The sequence below is a fragment of the Entelurus aequoreus genome, linkage group LG10, assembly GCF_033978785.1.
Source record: "Entelurus aequoreus isolate RoL-2023_Sb linkage group LG10, RoL_Eaeq_v1.1, whole genome shotgun sequence".
NCBI lineage: Eukaryota > Metazoa > Chordata > Actinopteri > Syngnathiformes > Syngnathidae > Entelurus > Entelurus aequoreus.
The window spans coordinates 67,459,416-67,486,282 of NC_084740.1; the positions used below are offsets into that span (position 1 = coordinate 67,459,416).

The 26,867-nt window shown below is 36.5% G+C and overlaps 1 protein-coding gene across 3 annotated transcripts in view; it reads right to left on the bottom strand.

The window, feature by feature from the left end:
* kalrna (kalirin RhoGEF kinase a) overlaps nucleotides 1–26,867 on the bottom strand; it is a 282,218-nt gene that overhangs the window by 55,305 nt on the left and 200,046 nt on the right. For 2 of the 3 annotated variants that reach the window (XM_062061506.1, XM_062061508.1), the window contains 2 exons: nucleotides 16,598–16,676; nucleotides 15,779–15,946 (listed from right to left, as the gene is read on the bottom strand). In XM_062061506.1, the coding sequence (XP_061917490.1) occupies nucleotides 15,779–15,946; nucleotides 16,598–16,676 (247 nt within the window). Of the gene's footprint in view, nucleotides 1–9,133; nucleotides 9,305–15,778; nucleotides 15,947–16,597; nucleotides 16,677–26,867 lie in introns of those variants that run through there. The other variant, XM_062061509.1, reaches the window with a different exon arrangement.

Genomic DNA, 26,867 nt, shown 5'->3' on the forward strand with positions numbered 1-26,867 from the left:
TGTTATAGTTATTTGAATGACTCTTACCATAATATGTTACGTTAACATACCAGGCACGTTCTCAGTTGGTTATTTATGCGTCATATAACGTACACTTATTCAGCCTGTTGTTCACTGTTCTTTATTTATTTTAAATTGCCTTTCAAATGTCTATTCTTGGTGTTGGTTTTTATCAAATACATTTCCCCCAAAAATGTGACTTATACTCCAGTGCGACTCATATATGTTTTTTTTCCTTCTTTATTATGCATTTTCGGCCGGTGTGACTTATACTCCGGAGCGACTTATACTCCGAAAAATACGGTACAAACTAATATAGTAATATACTTTTCTTTCTTTTGCCACCAAATATGGTATTTTAGTGACAAAATATAATACTTATTTGGCCACACTCCCACTTTTCTGCCATAGGTGCCAAACAATCACATTCTTTGACAAATATAAAATGTTTGTTGTCAACAATTGCATTTTTATTGACAGATATTGCAGCGTGTTTAAAAAAAATCAGTTTAGTGATGAAATATAGTATTTTGTTGGCCCAAAAAAAAAAACATTTCCACAGGCAAAATCCCATTTCTTTAACAAATATTTCATTTTCTATTATTTTTTATTTATTTAATTTGTTTTAAATAAATACATGAATGAATAATTTTCTATTAAATGCATTTTTACAACAAATATTGCATTTCAGTGGCCAAATACGCAATTTATAGAAAAAATATACCAGTTTAGTGATAAAATATAACACTTTGCGATAAAGTATTACAGTTTTATGGAGTAATAAAGCACTTTTGTCTAAAACTATAAATTTTTACGTCCCATCTTAGCATTTTTGTTAACAAATGTCCACTAATTTTAACAAATATATCATTTTGGTGTAAACAATTGCATTTTTATGGACAATATTGCATTGTTGGCAATTTTCACATATCAATTTAACTTTTTATGGACCAAATTTGGTCATTTATGGGTAAATTACCACTTTCCCGCCAAAACTTGTCGTTTTTATGACAAATGTCCACATTTATTTGTCATCTACAGTAAATGATAATGATAAATGGGTTATACTTGTATAGCGCTTTTCTACCTTCAAGGTACTCAAAGCGCTTTGACACTATTTCCACATTCATCCATTCACACACACATTCACACACTGATGGAGGGAGCTGCCATGCAAGGCGCTACCAGCACCCATCAGGAGCAAGGGTGAAGTGTCTTGCCCAAGGACACAACGGACGTGACTAGGATTTGAGGCAAATGTGCTTGTCTGTTGCTGGTGTGAAAGCATGGAATTCTCTAGACAAAGACTTAAAAAGTTGCAAGAATATCATTGAATTTAAAAAGAGTTACAAAAAGAGACAACTGGAATTATATCAAACTGATTTTTGATTTTGATTGCACGTGTCATTTTGAAAATGCTTAATCGAAAATTTTAAGTATTTTGGAGTTCGTTTGTTGGTGGAGGGAACAGTTATAAAGTCATCTAAATAATTTGTGTTAAAAAGGGGGCAGATAAATATAAGAATAGTATTCTTCCATCTGCTCCTTTCTGATCATGGAAATGTATAAGAAACAAAAAAACAATGAAAGTGTCAACTGTATATGGCGTGTATATATGCATTTTCATGAAAGGAATAAAAAGAAATGATGATGATAAAAAAATCATTTTTGTATGCATTGCATTTTTACAACAAATATTGCATTTCAGTGGCCAAAGACAAAAATATACCAGTTTAGTGAAAAAATATAACGTTTTGCTAAAAAGTATTATAGTTTTATATAGCAATTCTGTCCAAAACATTACATTTTCACATCCCATTTTAGCCTTTTTGTCAACTAATTGTCATGGATAAACCTCCACTGTGTTTAACTAACATAATTTTGCTGTAAACAATTGCATTTTTAGGACACTGTTGTACTATTGTGAATTTTTACATCCCAATTTAACATTTTATGGGCCAAATTTGGTCGTTTAAATTTTTGTTATAAAAATAAAATTTTGACATCCCAATTTAATATTTAATAGACAACATAAGGTATTTTATTGGGTAAATAGAGCATTTCATGGGCAAACATATACTTTTCTTAAATAAATATATTATTTTCTTTTCTTTTTTTTCATTTGTTTTAATTTTTCCACTTTATTATTTAAAATAAATGAATAAATTAAAAAAAAAATTATGCATTGCATTTTTATGACAAATATTGCATCTTAGTGGCTAAATATGCCAAATATACCAGTTTAGTGACAAAATATAACGTTTTATATAATAAACACAATAAATTATAGCATTCATATGAACTAACTTAGCACTTTTGTCCAAAACCAAACATTTTAATGTGTCGTTTTAGCCTTTTTGTCACCTAATGTGGGGTTTTAATGACAAAATATAACACTTCCATGAATAAACTATCACTTTCTTTAACAAATATATAATTTTGGTGTAAACAATTGTATTTTCTTTGACATTATGGTATTTTATTGACAAAAATTAAGGATATCCATGGGCAAACTACCACTTTCCTGCCAAAAGTTGGCATTGTTGTTGTCAATAAATGCTATATTATGGATAAATATTGCCCTTTTGTGAGCAAACGCGCAATTTATGGTAGCAAATATGTCAGTGTTCTAACCGATAGCATTTTGTGACGTCTACCTGAAGCGGCGTGTTTCAGGACACTGGTCTCTGACAAAAGCAGCTGAGGAATCTGCTTGTGCGACGTCAACCAGCGAAACCAGTTTGTATGGATTACATTGCGCTCAGTCATCACAACAACACAACACACGGTTGCTGGCCAGAGTCCACTCAGGTCCACAGAGCACACAAAGTCAAGTTAACGTTTAAGCCTGTTGACACTTCGCGATAAACGTACCTGAGCGATAACGCCTGAGCACACAGGAACTTTCAGACATTATTTCCAAAATTAGGAAGGGTACACAAGTCCTGTATTCGTATCCGAGAGGAGACTGAGAGCAAAGTGCAGCCAGGTGGAGACTATGGAGTACATACATACATATATATACACACACATAAACATACACATACACACACATATATATATATATATATATATATATATATATATATATATATATATATATATATATATATATATATATATATATATATATATATATAACACACACACATATATATATATATATATATATATATATATATATATATATATATATATATATATATATATATATATATATATATATATATATACAGTCGTGGTCAAAAGTTTACATACACTTGTAAAGAACATAATGTCATGGCTGTCTTGAGTTTCCAATAATTTCTACAACTCTTATTTTTTTGTGATAGAGTGATTGGAGCACATAGTTGTTGGTCACAAAAAACATTCATGAAGTTTGGTTCTTTTATGAATTTATTATGGGTCTACTGATAATGTGAGCAAATCTGCTGGGTCAAAAGTATACATACAGCAATGTTAATATTTGGTTACATGTCCCTTGGCAAGTTTCACTGCAATAAGGCGCTTTTGGTAGCCATCCACAAGCTTCTGGTTGAATGTTTGACCACTCCTCTTGACAAAATTGGTGCAGTTCAGGTAAATGTGTTGGTTTTTTGACATGGACTTGTTTCTTCAGCATTGTCCACACGTTTAAGTCAGGACTTTGGGAAGGCCATTATAAAACCTTAATTCTAGCCTGATTTAGCCATTCCTTTACCACTTTTGATGTGTGTTTGGGGTCATTGTCCTGTTGGAAAACCCAACTGCGCCCAAGACCCAACCTCCGGGCTGATTAATTTAGGTTGTCCTGAAAAATTTGGAGGTAATCCTTGTTTTTTATTGTCCCATTTACTCTCTGTAAAGCACCAGTTCCATTGGCAGCAAAACAGGCCAGAGCATGACACTACCACCACCATGCTTGATGGTAGGCTCGGTGTTCCTTTTCTCCTCCAAACATATTGCTGGGTATTGTGGCTAAACAGCTCAATTTGTGTTTCATCTCACATCACTTGGACAAAAATAAGACCTTCTAGAGCAGGGGTGTCAAACTCAAATACATAGTGGGCCAAAATGTAAAACTGAACAAAGCCGCGGGCCAAGGTTGAACAAATTAACCTTTTAATAGGGACCCAAAGAAGTTTTGCATTGAATATTGAACAAGCAAGGCTTATATAACTGTATAGTGACATGCAAAATCGAGTTTCAAATAATAATAATAATAATTAAAAAATATCAATGGCATATCAAATACAATTTAAATAAAAATTGAATGCCTCTTTTCTATTTGCAGCCTTCTGAGGTAAATATCAATATTAACTTTTTCCACAGGCTAATAAATTTGAAAATAAAATAACAATGAATAAACCAACCATTCAGGACTTTAAACTGCTCAGTTTGCAACACAATGATCTAATCTGATGTGCCCAAGCCAGATACCTGCCATCTTTTCTTGGATGCTAGTTCATTAATGTCGGGGCTCAGGCTTTGAGCTGAGGCAACCTTCATTATCGAACGAAGGTGTTCATCAGTCAGACGTATCCTGTGAGACGTTTTCGTCATCTTCATTGAGGAGAAAAGTTGCTGACATAGATAAGTGCTGCTGAACACTGAGAGCAATTGAGCAGCTTGGGTGCGGAGCTGAGGCATTGTGTCAGGGATGAACTGTGGAAACTGTGCGGAGCCAACAGCATCATACTTTGACTTCAGCGTGTCATCACACTGGAGTTCAATCGGCTCCATTTGGAGGTTAATTGGTGCTTTTTCCACATCAACTGCGAAGGGATTACTAAACAGTTCAAATCTACATTTCTGACCATCAAAGTCCCCAAATCGACGGCTTAACTCAGCGCCGAGTACACTGAGTTTTTCAGCAAACTGTGTGCACACGGCGGTAGAGCATACTTGCCAACCCTCCCGAATTTCCCGGGAATTGCCCCTCCCGAAAATCATCCGGGGCCACCATTTTCTCGTATTCCACCCGGACCACAGTCTTGGGGGCGTGCCTTAAAGGCACTGCCTTTAACATTCTCTACAAGCTGTCGTCACGTCCGCTTTTCATCCCTTCTAACAACTTGCCGGCCCAGTCACAAGATATGTGCGGTTTCTTAACGCACACACACGTTAATGCAACGCATACTTGATCAACAGCCATACAGGTTACACTGAGGGTGGCCGTAGAAACAACTTTAACACTGTTACAAATATGCGCCACTAGGGATGATACTCGAAACCGGTTTTCCCGGTTGTTTGATAAGAAAAGAACCGAGTCCTCGGACTCGAATCCCTTTTTGAGAACCGGTACCCGTTATCGAGACCACTATAGTAAAGGAAAAGAGTTGATTATTTATTCGAATCCCGTCCCGACCAGAAATGCTCCGTGGGACATCACAAGAATTGACGTCACGTAGCTCAGTCATTAGGCGCAGATAGCGAAAGCAGGAAAACAATGGACGGGAAAAAGCGCTCCAAGGTGTAATAAAGTTTTAAAAAAAAGCTATAATCCATCGAATAACTTTACTGAGAGATTTGAGCAGGGTAAAACACATGACCAACACTTTTACGACCAACCGGAAACATAGCAACCAGGCTAGCAACGCACCTCCTTTACGGCAGCTGTAGCAACCTTCTTAAAGCAACCGCAGCACATACATATATATACAACATATCTCCCTTTTTTAACTTTTGTTTTTCTTTCCTTGTAAACAAAACAAAATCACACTGTAGATGTGTTGTCTGTCTAATTATAAATAATGCAGACGAGGCGTGTTGGCTGAGTTCTTGACGTTTACTTCCACAGCGTGGCAACATGCAACACTTTTCGGAGCTACCGCGCATGCTCGTAACTCCCGTTGCATGCTGGGTAGTGTAGTTGTTATAATCTCTAGCTCATAACATTTTTCCCCCTGTAAAGAAATAATGTTAACTCAATAAAGTGTATTTCTTTTTTTAGCTTTAACTTTTCATTTTTTAGCATTGTAACCACATTTGCAAACAACTTTTCTCTTCAAAGAATGTTCTTTCAATAAAGAAATAAAGTGCAAAAATGTCAAAGCATCATAACAAACAGTTATGTCAAATAGCAGCAGAAGTGCACTTTTTGGAGAGCTGTATTATTTTCAGTTTTGTGCCCAAGGGACTGATTTTATTTAACACTATATTATTATTTATACACCTATAGTGATCACAGAGACAGGTTGTTTTTGTGTTACTGTATATATTTGTTTCTCTGAAAAATCCCACTTAATATACTTTGGGTAACAACAGTCAATATTTATTTATTTTATTTTATTTTTTTAGGTGGGTAACAGTCAATATTTATTTATTTATTAGATTTTATTTTTTTATTATATAATAAAAGTGAGCTTTTGTTAAACCAAATATTGTGTGTTTTTTTCCATATACAACAACCTATCTGGACTCGATAAGGAATCGGTTCGATAAGAGGATTCGATAATAGGCTCGAACTCGATAATTCCTTATCAAACATCATCCCTATGCGCCACACTGTGAACCCACACCAAACAGGAATGACAGACACATTTCGGGAGAACATCCGCACCGTAACACAACATAAACACAACAGAACAAATACCCAGAACCCTTTGCAGCACTAACTATAACGGGACGCTACAAGGTGTGTGTGTGTGTGTGTGTGTGTGGTGGTGGTGGTGGGGGGTCCCGGAAGAGTTAGTGCAGCAAAGGGTTCTGGGTATTTTTTCTTTTGTGTTTATGTTGTGTTATGGTGCGGATGTTCTCCCGAAATGTGTTTGTCTTTCTTGTTTGGTGTGGGTTCACAGAGTGGTGAATATTTGTATCAGTGTTAAACTTGCTTATACGGCCACCCTCAGTGTGACCTGTATGGCTGTTGATCAAGTATGCGTTGCATTCACTTGTGTTGGTGCGTGCAGAAGCCGCACATGTTATGTGACTGAGCCAGCACGTCGTTGGACTGGACGGAAAGCGGACGTGATGACAGCTCGGGGCACTGAAATTTGGGAGTCTCCAGGGGGGGTTGGCAAGTATGAGAATTAGCGGTGAATGCGGTGTTACCGCGGCACCGCCACTGTATATAATCGGCGGGCCAGCTCTAGTGTTAATTTGATATTGCCTCAAGGGCCAACTGAAATTACACGGCGGGCCAGAGTTTGACACCCATGTTCTAGAGCAGTGGTCCCCAACTACCGGGCTGCGGACCGGTGGTACCGGGCAGCACAAGAAATTAAAAAAATAAAAATAAATTAATTTTAATTTTTTTAATTAAATCAACATAAAAAACACAATATATACATTATATATCAATATAGATCAATACAGTCTGCAGGGATACAGTCCGTAAGCAAACATGATTGTATTTCTTTATGAAAAAAAAAAAAAAAATAACCCCCCCCCCCTCGGTCCGTGGGACAAATTTTCAAGCGTTGACCGGTCCGCAGCTACAAAAAGGTTGGGGACCACTGTTCTAGAGGATAGTTCATGACTGTTTTTTGTGACAAACAAGTATGTGCTCCATTCACTCTATCACAAAAAAATAAGAGTTGTAGAAAGTATTGGAAACTCAAGACAGCCATGACATTATGTTCTTTACAAGTGTATGTAAACTTTTGACCACAACTGTACATATATACACTACCGTTCAAAAGTTTGGGGTCACCCAAACAATTTTGTGGAATAGCCTTCATTTCTAAGAACAAGAATAGACTGTGGAGTTTCAGATGAAAGTCCTCTTTTTCTGGCCATTTTGAGCGTTTAATTGACCCCACAAATGTGATGCTCCAGAAACTCAATCTGCTCAAAGGAAGGTCAGTTTTGTAGCTTCTGTAACGAGCTAAACTGTTTTCAGATGTGTGAACATGATTGCACAAGGGTTTTCTAATCATCAATTAGCCTTCTGAGCCAATGAGCAAACACATTGTATCATTAGAACACTGGAGTGATAGTTTCTGGAAATGGGCCTCTATACACCTATGTAGATATTGCACCAAAAACCAGACATTTGCAGCTAGAATAGTCATTTACCACATTAGCAATGTATAGAGTGTATTTCTTTAAAGTTAAGACTAGTTTAAAGTTATCTTCATTGAAAAGTACAGTGCTTTTCCTTTAAAAATAAGGACATTTCAATGTGACACCAAACTTTTGAACGGTAGTATATATATATATATATATATATACACCTGCAAATGGCTTTAAAAAGTTGAATTGTATTTATACCAAATAATACATTACAAGAATGAGTTTGAATTCAGAATCGTGTTGAATCCAGTATCAATTCTGAATTGAATTGTCACCCCAGGAATCGGAAAAAGCACTATAAATTGTACAATAGAATTCTGCCGACTAAGTTTTTCTTTTACAGAGTAGCCTCCAAAGCTAACGTTAGCATTTCTCCACACGTATCCCTAAATGCAGTGTTCCGAACAACGGCGTTATATTATAACGGCGAAACTAACATTACTTTTACTAGTAACGAATAATCTAATGAATTACTTTTATGTACGTTACAAACGCCGTTAGCGATGTGACGTGGCACGCTCTTCTTGATGTGGTTTTATTTCACCAAGACCGCTTCAGATTCAATGCAGGAAGCAACTTTTTGCTAATGAAAGCAGCACCGCACGAAAATGAATTAGAAATCACATATAGGAGGAGGCAACATCACACAGCACATACACGCTCCAACTACTACCACTACTATGAGGGAATAACGAACAACAAATCAATGATTGAAGTAACAAGCTTGAGATCCTACAATACCACCTTTTGTGGACAAGGAGACTACAGCCATCGGAGCACATTCGATCTCTTTACTAACTCGCAAAAAGATTCAACAGAGCTTCCCGCAAACTGCGAGTCTGAGCTAACAACCACAGCTAAGCTAGCGCTGCACAGGAGGCGCACACACTCTGCTCTCATGAAACATCCTGAATTGCATTATGCCAGTTTCTTTTTTTGGAAGTAACACAATAATTACTTTCCTAAGTACAGCAATTAGTTACATTTATTAAAGAGTAATTTAAAGCAACAATTTGTTCGCTTTGTGGTATTAAGAACACACTGAGATACTACTGTAACTGTGTCAAAGGTCATCTTGATATTTCTTTCAGCTCAAATATCTTCCCAAAGACAACACACACGTTGTTTTGAGGCCCACCTGTGCAAAAACAGAAGCAGCAGTCGAGGATCCCTGCACAGCAACGCCAGCCTTGCTTCATCCCCCCCACACACATACACTCTCACACAGGGGCTACATCCACACACCTGCGTCAAACACACACACGCACACACACACACACACCCACGCGCCGACAGACGCCACGACTCGTATAGGTGCAGCACGGTAGTGCGTGTGTGAGAGTGTGTGAGCTTGACTGAGAAGACACGCAAGGGGGAGGGGTTAGAAGGGAGAAGGGGGCGGGGCTTACACACGACATGTGGTTTCGGTGCACTCTTCCGCATTCATGAACACTTGCAGCAGTTTTGTGTGGTGTGTTTGAACGTGTACCACAAAAGCGCTTCTTAAAAAAGTATATTTTCTGACTCACTTTGATTTGAATGTGTACTTTCAGTTAGCACAATGTCTTTTTTCATGCGCATGAGTGACGCAGGGGTAATTGTCGTATTTTTGTTAACATTTTAGTCACGTTTAAGATTGTTGTTTTTGTTCCAGTTGTTCAGATTTTTCAAAGAATCATTTTTCACTGAATAAGTATGATTGTGCAAAACTGACTTAAATTATATATAAAAACTTTTTTTTAAAAATTGAATTAATACAACCTACTATTTTCACTATGTCAATACAATTGTATACAAGTATACATTTATGAATTACTCATTACGCTACATTGCTCATATTTTCTTTTTTTTTTCCAAATTTTAAAAATACTTTGAATAAAAAAAATGTATTTTAAGAAAAAGTAACATGTCAGGAATTTTAGTGTTATTCTTATATTTTATTTTCAAATTTAACATCTATTTTCAATTAAAAACATTTTTTTGTGATCTACATTTTCATTATTATTGTTTTATAAATAACAAGTTACATTAAATAAAAATAGATCATTAGGGGACGACGTGGCGAAGTTGGGAGAGTGGCCGTGCCAGCAATCTTGGGTTACTGGTTCAATCCCCACCTTCTACCATCCTAGTCACGTCCGTCACGTCCGTTGTGTCCTTGAGCAAGACACTTCACCCTTGCTCCTAATGGGTCCTGGTTAGTGCCGTGCATGGCAGCTCCCGCCATCAGTGTGTGAATGTGTGTGTGTGAATGGGTGAATGTGGAAATAGTGTCAAAGCGCTTTGAGTTCCTTAGAAAGGTAGAAAAGCACTATACAAGTACAACTCATTAAACAATTTACCATTTGAACTGCAAACAATAACAATACCGTAATTTCCGGACTATAAGCCGCTACTTTTCCCCCTCGTTCTGGTCCCTGCGGCTTATACAACAATGCGGCTTATTTACGGCCTGTTCTTCTCCGACACCGACGAAGATGATTTCGGTGGTTTTAGTACGCAGGAGGAAGACGATGACACAATGATTAAAGACTGACTTTTCATATACCGGTAGGCTGGTTATTTTGATAACGTACAGGCGAGCACTTTGTATTACTTTGCACCGTTGTATTATTTGTACTCTGCACGAATGCTGTTCGCCATGTCAAAGATGTGAAAGTTTGATTGAATGAAAGATTTATTGTTAATAAATGGGACGCTTTGCGTTCCCAAACAGTCATCTCTGTCCCGACAATCCCCTCCGTGGTAGCAGGAACCCCTATATCCTACGGTAATTACACATCAAAACCCTGCGGCTTATAGTCAGGTGCGGCTTATATATGGAGCAATCTGTATTTTCCCCTAAATTTAGCTGGTGCGGCTTATAGTCAGGTGCGGCTTATAGTCCGGAAATTACGGTAATTGACATTTTTATTTTTTCAAATTTTATTTTCAAATTTAAAAACTACTTTCAATAAATAAATATTTTAGTGATCTACATTTCCGTTATTGTTATAAATAATATAATATAAATATAAATTAAATAAAATTATATTTGAACTACAAACAATAACAATAATTAACATTCCTGTTATTTTTATATTTTATTTTCAAAATTAAAAACGACTTTCAATAAATATGTTTAGTGATCTACATTTCCTTTATTGTTCTATTTTATTTTGTATGAACACCATTACACTAACAAGAATAACTTATTTAATAAAAATAATCCATGTCATGATTTGAGTGATCAATATTTCTGTAATTTTTAAATTAAAAATACATTAAATAAGAGACATTTAGTTGGAAAATATTATAATGTATATATAATGTTATTTTTATAATCATTTTTAAAATTAAAAAATACTTGATAAAAAACTACTTTTTAGTGAGCTAACTATAATTTTTTGAAATAAAAAGTTACAATAAATTATAATAATTTATCAAACAAAAAACTAACTCATGTCATGATTATAGCGATCTTCACATCTGTTATTTTTATATATAATTTTTAAAAATGTATTAACTACAACAAATGTATTTAAACACAAAAAGAATATAAAATAAAACACTAAAAATAAAAACTGAATATGTTGTGATTTTAGCTTTCTATTGTTGCAGAATGCAATAGTGTCAACACGTATCACACATTTTAGATAAAATACTATTTTACACGTTTTTGTTAACCTCAAAATGTATTTTTAATACTTTTACTTTTCTAATAGTTACTTCTGCGTCTCAATCACATTATCTTCAAAAAGTGCTGAAAGTGGCGAAAATGTCTCTAAAAGTCAACTAAAAATGCCTCATAAAGGTTGAAATCCACTTGACTTGACCTGTCACGGCCTTTTAAACAGACACACACACACACACGCACGCACACACACACACACACACACACACACGCACGCACGCACACACACACACACACACACACACACACACACACACACACACACACACACACACACACACACACACACACACACACACACTACATCGTCTATCAGTAAACTCCTGAAAGTTAATTAAGGTTGGAATTTGTTGTTTTAAAGGAGTGTGTTATTAAAATAGTTTGACTTTACAAATGCATCATCACGTGTGATCAGTATGCCCTCACTCTGGGCTATAAGGCACACCTGGAGGTTTTTTTTTCACGTTATTAAAACAAAATACTTATCAAGAAGGTCTGGAAGAACACATCTGATTTATTTTAAAGGAACTCTTAAAAGTGTTTAAATATATTGACGCAATATAATAATAACATACGAAGAGACCATTTCCTGTTGTAATGTGCCCGACCCAACAACAGGGGTCAGTATAGCAAAGATGACCTGGAAGTCACCTGGATATAATGTTTCAAGAAAGTGACAGTTTGTGCCTAAAAGGTCAAATTAGGATGTAAAATTACATATTTTGTTACAAAAGTAAAACATATGTGCATAAAAATACAATAGTTGACAACAAAAGTTATATTGTAGCAGAATTATAATATATTTGTTAAAAAATGTCCCTGAAATACAAAATTATGCTCAGAAAAAATGCATGTTTGCAGCAAATGTGCAATATATGCCACAATATAAAAATTCTAATAAAAAACAAAAGTTATATTGTGGCAAAAATATGATACAATTCTTAGAAAAAGTGCTAGTTTGTCCTCAAAAGGTTGAATTAGGCCGTAAAAAAATGCATATTTTTGCTACAAAAGTGCAATATTTAATCTTAAAATTGTAATAGTTGACACCAAAGAGTTATATTGTGACAGAAATATCATATATTTAATCAAAAAAGTGGTAGTTTGTGCCTAAAAGATTAAATTAGGATGTAACAAATACATGTTTTGCTACAAAAGTAGAATATTTGTCAATAAAATGTGCAATAGTTGTCTAAAAAGTTATATTGTAGCTATAATATGACATTTTAATTTTTTTAAGTGATAGTTTGCCCCTAAAAGAATACAAAAATTGCATATTTTGCGTCAAACGTAGAGTGTCTGTCCAAAAAAATGCAATAGTTGACAACAAAAGTTATATTCTGACAGAAAATTTTTATATTTCTTAGGGGGAAAAAAGTGGTTGTTGGTCCCTAAAAGGTTCAATTAGGATGTAAAATTTGTTACAAAAGTGAAATATCAGTTCCAGTAGTTGACAACAAAATGTATATTGTGGCAGAAATATGATGTACTTGTTCAAAAATGTTGTGGTCTGTCTCTGAAATATGAAAAGATGATGAAAAATGTGTATGTTTGCAACAAAACGGCAATATTTGCTCATAAAAATGCAATAGTTGACAACAAAGAGTTATATTGTGGCAGGAATATCATATTTAATCAAAAATGTGGTGGCTTGTGACTAAAACATTAAATTAGGATGTAAAAATTACATATTTTGCTACAAAAGTACAATATTTGTCAATAAAAATGCAATAGTTGACAACAAAGAGGTATATTGTGGCAGAAATACCATATATTTCTTCAGAAAAGTTGTAGTTTGTCCTTAATAGATTCAACTAGGAAGTACAAATTGCATACTTTGCTACAAAAGTAACATATCTGTCCATGAAAATGCCAATAAATGCAGTAGTTTTTAAAGGTAAATACACAAAAAGCTATCAAAGATTGGACAAAATCCCAATATATCAATACAATATTTTGCCATCCATCCATCCATCCATCCATCCATCCATCCATCCATCTTCTTCCGCTTATCCGAGGCACTGTCTAAAAATCAGTGACCCCAGACCGCAAAAACAGTACCAATACTTTCGCCTAAATGTTGTAATCTTGTGGAACGTCATATTTATTTTGAATGTACACCATATTTGAATAGCAAATAAGAAAAGTATGACAACATGAAGTTAATGTTGACTTATGAACTGGATTGTCAGCTGGAACAAATATGAACACAAGTATGAACACCAATATGAACACCAATATGAACACAAATATGAACACAAATATGAACACCAAATTGAACACAAATATGAACATCAATATTAAGACCAATATGAACACCAACATGAACACAAGTATGAACACCAATATTAACCCCAATGTTAACACCAATATGAACACAAATATGAACACCAATATTAACCCCAATGTTAACACCAATATGAACACAAATATGAACACCAATATTAACACAAATATTAACAAAAGTATGAACACAAATATTAACACCAATATGAACACAAGTACGAACACAAATATGAACACAAATATTAACACCAATATGAACACAAGTATGAACACCAATATGAACTCAAGTATGAACACCAATATGAACACTAATATTACCAACAATATGAACACAAGTATGAACACCAATATTAACCCCAATGTTAACACCAATATGAACACAAATATGAACACCAATATGAACACAAATATTAACACAAGTATGAACACAAATATTAACACCAATATGAACACAAGTACGAACACAAATACGAACACAAATATTAACACAAATATTAACACCAATATGAATACAAGTATGAACACCAATATGAACTGAAGTATGAACACCAATATGAACACTAATATTACCAACAATATGAACACTAATATTACCAACAATATGAACACAAGTACAAACACTAATATTAACACAAATATGAACACCGATATTAACACCAAATTGAACACCAATATGAACATTAATATTACCAACAATATGAACACCAATATTAACACCAAATTGAACACCAATATGAACATTAATATTACCAACAATATGAACACAAGTATGAACACCAATATTAACACCAATATTAACACCAAATTGAACACAAATATGAACACCAATATTAAGACCAATATGAACACCAACATGAACACAAGTATGAACACCAATATTAACCCCAATATGAACACCAATACGAACACAAATACGAACACCAAATTGAAAACAAATATGAACATCAATATTAAGACCAATATAAACACCAACATGAACACAAGTATGAACACCAATATTAACCCCAATGTTAACACCAATATGAACACAAATATGAACACCAATATTACCAACAATTTGAACACAAGTATGAACACCAATATTAACACCAATATGAACACAAATATTAACACAAGTATGAACACAAATATTAACACCAATATGAACACAAGTACAAACACAAATATGAACACAAATAATAACACCAATATGAACTCAAGTATGAACACCAATATGAACACCAATATTAAAATGTATATGAACACCAATATGAACACTAATGTTACCAACAATATGAACACAAGTATGAACACCAATATTAACACCAATATGAACACAAATATTAACACCAATATTAACACCAAATTGAACACCAATATTAAGACCAATATTAAGACCAATATGAACACAAATATTAACACCAAATTGAACACAAATATGAACACCAATATTAAGACCAATATGAACACAACATGAACACAAGTATGAACACCAATATTAACCCCAATGTTAACACCAATATGAACACAAATATGAACACCAATATTACCAACAATTTGAACACAAGTATGAACACCAATATTAACACAAATATTAACACTATTATGAACACCACAATGAATACCAATATGAACACAAGTATGAACACTAATATGAACACAAGTATGAACACTAATATGAACACAAGTATGAACACCAATATGAACACGAGTATGAACACCAATATGAACACAACACTCAAACATTGTGTTAAACAGACCAACCACACACATGTATTTCTAAGAATTACTGTACATGGATATGACCTCCTGATGTAATGATGGTGACGAAGAAATCCTTCCTACCTTTCCCGGAGCTAAAGAAGCAGTCCATGTCCACGCTGGAACGAGAGTGTGACACGCAGAGTGCCGAGCTGGGCACCAGACCTTCCTGCTGGGGGCTGCGCTCGGTGGTGCGCACCAAACACCAGCCCGGTCGCTCGCTGGGCCTCTCCAGCAACTCCACCGTTTGACCTGGGATGAGTCAGCACTTTAATCATTTGTCCAACAAATGTGTTATTTTGTTTTTCTTCAGTGAATATGCTAAACTGGCATGATGTTAAACTGTAATGCTAGCACGTAGCTCACATAGCTACACTAGTGTTGCTAACATAGCATGATGTCAAAATGTAATGTTAGCACATAGCTCACATAGCTACGCTCGTGTTGCTTACATTGTTTGTCCTCCTGTCCCACTCCTTAATGTTACATTGTTGCATGTGATACATGACATCTATTAGGTTGGACAAGTGCACACTCTAGAGTGTTTATGTGAAAAGTGTATCGGGGACACAACAGTACTTCTTAGAGACACACACAGTAGTGCTAACTAAAAGTACTTTTGCACTTGTGTGGACTCTTCTTTCAAAGGGAGACCCTCACGGACGGTATAGCTCGGTTGGTAGAGCGGCCGTGCCAGCAACTTGAGGGTTGCAGGTTCGATCCCCGCTTCCGCCATCCTAGTCACTGCCGTTGTGTCCTTGGGCAAGACACTTTACCCACCTGCTCCCAGTGCCACCCACACTGGTTTAAATGTAACTTAGATATTGGGTTTCACAATGTAAAGCGCTTTGAGTCACTTGAGAAAAAGCGCTATATAAATGTAATTCACTTCACTTCACTCACCAGTGCTGACTGACATCTCGCTGCTGCATCCTGCCGTGAAGTCCTGTAGCACCACGGTCAACTCGCAGCCACCAGAGAGCTGCAAAGATGACAAAAAAGGTGTTAGCACTTGGAAGACATTGGGATTATTTACGTTAATATACATTATTTATTCTTCTCCACCAGGGATGTCCAAACTTTTTCCACTGAGGGCCGCACACTGAAAAATCAAAGCAAGCGGGGGCCATTTTGATATTTTTTATTTTAAAAACCAATACAATATATGTATAAAAAAAGATACATTTAGGCCTCCACTCAGACTTCATCCCGGGGACCCCAAAAGGTTTTGGTCAAAAAAAATATTAAAAATGTGTCATTATTTAGTATTATTATTATTATTATTATTCAAGGTTTAAATCTCTAGATCAACATTAGGTCTATCTGTCATAATAACGCTTTTAAAGATTTAAGTTGTATGCCATTTTTGTCAAGGAAAACCGTGTTTTTTTAATGGAAAAAAAACACAAAATATGCAATATTTTCCCCCAATACATTTTTTAAGTGGAATATTTGAGATTATATAATAATTGAAGTCTTAAAAAGGTCAATAACTCATAACAACATTGATTTTAATTCATTATTTTTTTGAGCAATGACACTTAAAAAAAAAAGTCCCAATAAAATTATTGGGGATCCAAAAGGGTACTGCTCAGTAAAGTTTAAAAAAATAAATCCAACATTTTTTTTAACTTTTACAACAATAGTCTCAAGATCAACTTCAGATCTATCCGTCAATTATAAGTTTTATTGTTGTTTATGTTTTTTGTTTGTTCGTTTTAGGCCCTTCTTTAAAAAACTTTGTTTTTTAAATGGCAACCAAAAAATATGCAACATTTTCCCCCAAAAATATCTCAAAGTGGAATATTTAATGTGAAGTAAATGGAGCCTTGAATAGGTCAATAATTCATAATGACATTGATTTTGATTCATTATTATTTTTTAAAGAAAGAAACAGCCTGCATGGCAGCTTTGTGTTATTAGAGTAAATAATGCAACATTTTCTTGTTACATTTCACCTGTTTGCTCTTTTATACCACTTTTTATGTTTTTTATTATTTTTTTCCATCGTATTTTTAGAATGTGCCGTGGGGCCGTTAAAAAATGACCTGCGGGCCACAAATGGCCCCCGGGCCGCACTTTGGACACCCCTGTTCTCCACAATCATAATCAGTCATCTTTTCCTCAATACCAGCTCGCATGCACAGCGCCACCTGCTGTGGCAGCGGCGTGCACGTGACCACGTCTGCGCGCGTTTCCAAGCGCCGGTTCAAAAGTGTGCGTTTGACTCCATTAGCGACGTTTACACAACAGGAGCGCGGTGCTCATGTGACAGCAAACACCGCCTCTAACCAGAGCGCAAGGCGGGATAGAACATTCTGGTCACACCCAACGTCCCCTGCTCTCCTCTCTCAAACATCTCCAAGCGTGTGTGTGTGTGTGTATTTCTACCCTTCCTGAGACGTCAACAAGGAAAAGTACCTTCCATATGAGGACTGGTGAACAAGTTAGGACCCAAATCATGGTCCCTATACGGAAAACCATTGCATCTAATAGAGAATGTCTCATTTGCACCCCTGGTGGTGAAATCTATCAAAATTAGGGTGGTCCCAAAAAGGAGGGATTTTTCAAATTGACTGTGTGTCGCTTTTAAAAGCACTCCCCCTCTGGTCAACATAGGAAATAACAAGTGTGTGTAAAGAATTTGACGTGCTCCACCTCTGGCCAACATATGTAATAACGAGTGTGTGTAAGAAATTGAAATGCGCCCTCTATGGGCAAAATTAATTTAAAAAAAATAAAATAAATATGTATACAGACACATACTGTAATAACTTAAAAGTTAAATAATGCAGATTAAAAACCAATTACAAACAAAAAAATCAATATAAAAAATGTTTTACTAAAAGCTTACCTTTTTTATATTTGCATAGTATGTATATATTATTAATGTTGTAAATACAAATCTTTATATATCTGGAAAGGGTGGTCCTAAGGGGGTAGGCATTTTTTGGAGGTCTCAAGAAGGTAAGAAATACAAGAATATATGTGTGTGTGTGTGTGTGTGTGTGTGTGTGTGTGTGTGTGTGTGTGTGTGTGTGTGTGTGTGTGTGTGTGTGTGTGTGTTCTGGCAATGCTACTTAATGGGGACATCGCTCTGTTTACACAATCACCTTTAGGGGACCTCTGACGGTATGGGGACAAAAAAACAGGTCCCCTAAAGCAGTGGTCCCCAACCATTGTGGACCGATTGGTACCGGGCCGCACAATAATAATAATTTAAATTTGTTTTTTGTTTTTTTTCATTAAATCAACATAAAAAACACAAGATACACTTACAATTAGTACACCAACCCAAAAAAACCTCCCTCCCCCATTTACACTCATTCGCACAAAAGGGTTGTTTCTTTCTGTTATTAATATTCTGCTTCCTACATTGTATATCAATATAGATCAATACAGTCTGCAGGGATACAGTCCGTAAGCACACATGATTGTATTTTTTTATGACAAAAAAACAAACAAACAAAAAAAAAAATACAAATTTTCAAGCGTTGACCGGTCCGCAGTTACAAAAAAGGTTGGGGACCACTGCCCTAAAGGGAAACCTTTTTAAATGATAGTCAGATCCATTCTGAAGATGCCTAAGTTATTTTTAAGCTTTGGCCCATAAAACATGTTTACTGGTTAGTTTGAGTGTGAGACATTTGCACAGCAGCCCCCTCATCGGGCTGTAGCTGGTACTGGAACCTTTTTTTTTTTGTTTTAAATGGTCCTCAGTAGTTACGTACACATTTGTGTGAATTATGCAAAATTATTTACATTTCCCCGTGAACCATATTAACTCTTTTTCCCCAGGGTCCCTAGTAAGAATGATCAGCACATTACTTCATCAATCCAGAGATTTAAAGACATGTATGAGCAAACTGGGCAGTGGCCATTTTACCTCATTTTTTTTTAGGCCTCCACAACCTGTAGAAAGGGTGGTCCCCACAAGTGATGATCAAAAACTTGGTCCCCATTCCAAATGATAACATGTGTGTGTGTGTGTGTGTGTGTGTGTGTGTGTGTGTGTGTGTGTGTGTGTGTGTGTGTGTGCGTGTGTGTGTGCAAGTCGGGGCTCGAGGTCGCCGAGCAACAGTGAGTCAGGTTACTGTACACCTGACAACACGGCCTCGCAGGTGCTTTCACTTATTCTGAAGTCTTCCATTGATAATACGCTAACTAAAAACTGTAATAGTTGTACTTTGTACATAGCTATGCTAATGTGGCTAACCTAGCATGATGTTAAAATGCACGGTTAGCATGTGGCTCACAAAGCTATGGTAGTGTTTCTAACCTAGAATGATGTTAAAATGTAATGTTAGCATGTAGCTCACATATCTATGCTAATGTTATTAACCAAGCATATCAAAATGTTATGTTAGCATGTAACTTTTATAGCTATAACAGTATTGCTAACATCACATGATGTTACAATGTTGTTAGCATGTAGCTCTTATAACTACACTAGTGTTGCTAACCTAGCATGATGTTAAAATGCAATGTTAGCATGTAGCTCACATTGCTATGCTAATGGTATTGATGTAGCATGTTAAAATAAAATGTCAACATGTAGTTCACATAGCTATGCTAGTGTCACTAACCAAGCATGATGTTAAAATGTTATGTTAGCACGTAGCTCACATAGCTACGCTCGTGTTACTAACATAGCACGATGTTAAAATATCATGTTAGCATGTGGCTTACATAGCTATGCCAGTGTCACTAACGTAGCATGATGTTAAAATATTATGTTAGCATGTAGCTCTTATACTATAATATTAATGCTAACCTAACATAATGTTAAAATACAGTATAATGTCAGCATTTAGCTCACATAGCTATGCTAGTGTTGCTAATCTAGCATGATGTTAAAATTATATGTTAGCAAGAAGCTCTTATAAGTATAATAGTGTTGCTAATCTAGCATGATACTACATTGTAACATTAGCATGTAGCTCACATAGCTATGCTAGTGTTACTAACCTAGCATGATAATAAAATATTATTATGTTAGCATGTAACATACCTATAATAGTGTTGCTAACTTAGCATAATGTTAAAATGTAATGTTAGCATGTAGCCCCTATATTTATAATAGTGTTGCTCACCTAGCACGATGTTAAAATGTGTTGCTAACTTAGCATAATGTTAAAATGTAATGTTAGCAAGTAGCTTGTATAACTATAATAGTGTTGCTAACCAAGCACGATGTTAAAATGTTATGTTAGCACGTAGCTCGTATAACTACAATAGTGTTGCTAACCTAGCATGATGTTAAAATGTTATATTAGCATGTTTCTTTATGTATTTATAATCCATTATTATTATTATTTGTCATATTTAAAATAGTACAGTAATTTGACAACATTTCATTTACCGTATTTTTCGGACAATAAGTCGCTCCGGAGTATAAGTCGCACCGGCCAGAAATGTATAATAAAGAAGGAAAAAAACATAAATAAGTCGCACTGGAGTATAAGTCACATTTTTGGGGGGAATGTATTTGATAAAAGCCAACACCAAGAATAGACATTTGAAAGGCAATTTAAAATAAATAAAGAATAGTGAACAACAGGCTGAATAAGTGTACGTTATATGAGGCATAAATAACCAACTGAGAACGTGCCTGGTATGTTAACGTAACATATTATGGTAAGAGTCATTCAAATAACTATAACATATAGAACATGCTATACGTTTACCAAACAATCTGTCACTCCTAATCGCTAAATCCCATGAAATCTTATACGTCTAGTCCAGTGGTTCTTAACCTGGGTTCGATGGAACCCTAGGGGTTCGGTGAGTCGGGCTCAGGGGTTCAAGACACACCCGACTCATCTGGTAAATAAAAACTTCTCCCTATCGGCGTATTACAGATACGGCAACAGCAGAAGTCACACTGATTTGCAGGTGTGTAATTTGTAGTGAGTTTATGCACTGTGTTGGTTTTGTTGTTTGAACAAGGTGATGTTCATGCACGCTTCATTTTGTGCACCAGTAATAAAACATGGTAACACTTTAGTATGGGGAACATATTCACCATTAATTAGTTGCTTATTAACATGCAAATTAGTAACATATTGGCTCTTAACTAGTCATTATTTCCCAGACTAGTTTCTGCCCAGAATAGGGCAGCGAGGCTGGTTCTTGGTTGTTCACTAAGAACCAATGTGAACCAAATGCATGATTCTCTTTCCTGGCTAACAGTGCAGAACAGGTTGTCAGCTAATACTCTTATATTGTTCAAATCAGTAACCGGTAGTAAAACTCCTGCTTTTTCATGGCCCAAATAGTTCACAGTAGCACTATACATAATCATAATACCAGGGCGTCCGGTGAGGGGCATTTTGTACTCCCTCGTACCAGGAAGAATGCTTTGCGGAAATCTTTTATTTATAGATCTTTATCGCTCTGGAATAACCTGCTTTAAATTCTCACCGGCATTGAAAGTAAACAGGTTTTTAAAAAGAAAGTAATATTTTATCTGAGTCTTTAAATTAGTTTGCTCGTTGATGATTTGTTTGATTTTATATTGTGTAGTTATATTTATATGGTAATTATTATTCTGTGACTGTAAATTGTTTGCTTGTTTTCTTATTGATGCTTTTATTTTTTATGTATTGTGTAGTTATAATTATATGCTTTTACTTGTAATTGTATTGAATTGTGGACCCCAGGAAGACTAGTGGGTTGTTGAGGCAACCAGTTAATGGGGATCCTTAATAAAAATAAAAATAAAATAAAATTATTAAGTACTTATTAATGCCTTATTCTGCATGGCCTTATTATAACCCTAACCCTCTAACCCTAACCCTAACCAAATAACTCTAAATTAAGTCATTGTTCCTTAGAATATGTTCCCCATACTAAAGTGTTACCAAAAACATATAAGTTTGTCTTGAATTAGAAAAAAAACCCATCATATTATTTTTCACTAAAGAAGGGTTTGGTGAATGCGCATATGAAACTGGTGGGGTTCGGTACCTCCAACAAGGTTAAGAACCACTGGTCTAGTCCCTTAAGTGAATGAGCTAAATAATATTATTTGATATTTTATGGTAATGTCACATATTCTGTTCATAACTTTTATGGACAGAATTTCTAGGCGCAGTCAAGGCGTTGAGGGTATCTGGTTTGGTGGCTGCAGGATTAGGTCTCTGCTTTTTGCAGATGATGTGGTCCTGATGGCTTCATCTGGCCAGGATCTTCAGCTCTCGCTGGATCGGTTCGCAGCTGAGTGTGAAGCGACTGGGATGAGAATCAGCACCTCCAAGTCCGAGTCCATGGTTCTCGCCCGGAAAAGGGTGGAGTGCCATCTCCGGGTTGCGGGGGAGACCCTGCCCCAAGTGGAGGAGTTCAAGTACCTCGGAGTCTTGTTCACGAGTGAGGGAAGAGTGGATCGTGAGATCGACAGGCGGATCGGTGCGGCGTCTTCAGTAATGCGGACGCTGTATCGATCCGTTGTGGTGAAGAAGGAGCTGAGCCGGAAGGCAAAGCTCTCAATTTACCGGTCGATCTACGTTCCCATCCTCACCTATGGTCATGAGCTTTGAGTTATGACCGAAAGGACAAGATCACGGGTACAAGCGGCCGAAATGAGTTTCCTCCGCCGGGTGGCGAGGCTCTCCCTTAGAGATAGGGTGAGAAGCTCTGTCATCCGGGGGGCGCTCTAAGTAAAGCCGCTGCTCCTCCCCATCGAGAGGAGCCAGATGAGGTGGTTCGGGCATCTGGTCAGGATGCCACCCGAACGCCTCCCTACGGAGGTGTTTAGGGCACGTCCGACCGGTAAGAGGCCACGGGGAAGACCCAGGACACGTTGGGAAGACTATGTCTCCCGGCTGGCCTGGGAACGCCTCGGGAGACCCCGGGAGGAGCTGGACGAAGTGGCTGGGGAGAGGGAAGTTGTGGTTTCCCTGCTTAGGCTGCTGCCCCCGCGACCCGACCTCGGATAAGCGGAAGACGATGGATGGATGGATGGTAATGTGTTAATAATTTCACACATAAGTCACACCCAAACTATGAAAAAAACTGCGAGTTATAGTCCGAAAAATACGGTATTTGTTTTATATTTCTTTTCACTTCTGCCGCAACTTTCCGAAAAATTCTGCATTTCAGGCCGCGACAATCATCAAAAATGAGCCCGTAAAATCCTGAAGGGACTGAACATGGTGCAAGACAGCATAATAGTGGTGGGGATCAAACTGCTGAGTCGGCATCAATACTGCAACACACGACCTTCACACCAACGCAATATTTTATAGCGCATACAGCTGCTGTGTGCTAACCACTCATCACACTTCAAATGCAGAATGTTGCCGTCGTGTGGAGTTTGCGACAACTACACCGGGAGGCTGCCTACAGCCGCAGCTGTACATGTCAATGTTTTTTTTGGTCGCTATTTTTTTGCTAATATTTCACGTTCACGTCCTGCTCGTGTCCCGATACTTCTGACGGGACTAGACTCTATCAGAAGAGTGGATCTAGAATGTTCTTCTGTCAGCTCCCCGCCTGATCAGACGCGCGTCACATGACGGCAGGAAGCAGGAAGTACGTGTGCGCCCTGCGGGGGTCATGTGCTCCCCGCGGCGTTGAAACAAGATGGTTGCGAGTTCCACACCCTGGAAGTCTCCGGCCGTTAAAGCGACGTCGTCAAAGGGTCAAGGGTCGTTTCCTTGCTTCCTTTCCTTCGGAGGCCGACGCACACGCCTCCTCCATGGAGCCCCTCATGACAAAACCCGAGGGGGTTTCCAAATGTGTTGGCGCTGGACATGTTTTTTTCCCCTCCTCACATCAGGGATAGCCCCTGTGAGCCCGCCAACGCCCCTGCTGTGGGTGGGTCATGTGACCAGATGTGTTCCACATGTCCCTCTCAGTGGACTTACTGCTGACACAGCAAGTCTTTGGGAGAGGGTGTTGAGCTTGCTTAGCGACGACAGCTAAGTCTAGAGTCAACATGTGATCTACTTTATTGTCATCATTATTATTACAGTGGTCTTCATTTGGGTTAGAACAGACCTGGGCAAAATACAACCCGCCGGGCGTTCTGCATCATTTTTTTTAGACCTTTAACGTCAAAACTGTAGCCGCCATTATGATGTGCACTGCTGTTTTTAAAAAACCGTTAAGTCTTGAACTATAGAAAGTATTTGAATGGGTGAAATCTGCGCTTTTATACGAACTAGCAACGTTATCATGGACGCCCCTGCTTATTTCAGCAAGACAATGCCAAGCTACGTGTTACAACAGCGTGGCTTCATAATAAAAGGATGCGGGTACTAGACTGGCCTGCCTGTAGTCCAGACCTGTCTCCCATTGAAAATGTGTGGCGCATTATAAAGCCTAAAATACCACAACAGAGACCCCGGACTGTTGAACAACTTAAGCTCTACATCAAGCAAGAATGAGAAAGAATTCCACTTCAAAAAATGGGTCTCCTCAGTTCCCAAACGTTTAGTGAGTGTTGTTAAAAGGAAAGGCCATGTAACACAGTGGTAAAAATGCCCCTGTGCAAACTTTTTTGTAATGTGTTGCTGCCATTAAATTCTAAGTTAATGATTATTTGCAAAAAAAAAAGAAGTTTCTCAGTTCGAACATTAAATATCTTGTCTTTGCCGTCTATTCAGTTGAATATAAGTTGAAAAGGATTTGCAAATCATTGTTTTTATATACCTTTTACACAATGTGCCAACATCACTGGTTTTGGGTTTTGTACAAATATGTATACATATACACATGTATACGCACACACACACACATCAGTGTTTCCCACACATTCATTTATTTGTGGCGGCCCGCCACGAAAGAATTACGTCCACCACAAATTAAAAAAAAAAATATATATATATATATATATATATTTTTTTTTTTTGTCCTGTCCAGCTTCTCAGGCAAATCATATAGTTGATGTAGATGCCCATATAGGCTGTTCAAATTTACTTTACAAAAGAGAAGTGTAGGATACTTTTCTTGTTGCCTTATTTGTATTTGACCACTACTGTTTTCTGTTTATTTGTTACTGACTGTGGCAGGACACCTCTGCCTCTGTTTCACTTTATGTTGCTGGTAAATAATATGGTTGTAGTAGTAGGCTAAAGTTAAATTATTTAGTATGCACTAATTAAAGGGGCAGAGCTTTAAGAGACATTTTAGCTTTTATAAGATATATTTTATGTAAGAACCACAATTAATACATATATTTCAGTGAATAACTTATTGTTCAAATCTGTATATAAATATGTACATAAAGTGTTGTAATTATATTGTAAAATGGATGGATGGATGGACGTTTAAAACAAAACTGTTATTATTAATTAGTAAGTATACATTTTTTGAGCCTTTTAGAGAAAATCATATCATTGTAGTAAATTATGCAAATTACTCGATGATGTCATGGTGACCACGCCCATAGACACACCCCCACCGCCGCCACAGGTATCTTGGCAGTTTATGGGAAACACTGCACATATAAATATATATATATATATACAGTACAGGCCAAAAGTTTGGACACACCTCCTCCTCATTCAATGCGTTTTCTTTATTTTCATGACTATTTACATTGTAGATTGTCACTGAAGGCATCAAAACTATGAATGAACACATGTGGAGTTATGTACTTAACAAAAAAAGGTGGAATAACTGAAAACGTGTTTTATATTCTAGTTTCCTTCAAAATAGCCACCCTTTGCTCTGATTACTGCTTTGCACACTCTTGGCATTCTCTTGATGAGCTTCAAGCACACCTGTGAAGTGAAAACCATTTCAGGTGACTACCTCTTGAAGCTCTTTGAAAGTATGCCAAGAGTGTGCAAAGCAGTAATCAGAGCAAAGGGTGGCTATTTTGAAGAAACTAGAATATAAAACATGTTTTCAGTTATTTCACCTTTTTTTTTTTAGTACATAACTCTACGTGTGTTCATTCATAGTTGTGATGCCTTCAGTGACAATCTACAATGTAAATAGTCATAAAATAAAAGAAAATGCATTGAATGAGGAGAAGGTGTGTCCAAACTTTTGGCCTGTACTGTACATATAAACACACACTCACACACACACACACACACACACACACACACACACACACACACACACATATATATATATATATATATATATATATATATATATATATATATATATATATATATATATATATATATATATATATATATATATATATATATATACA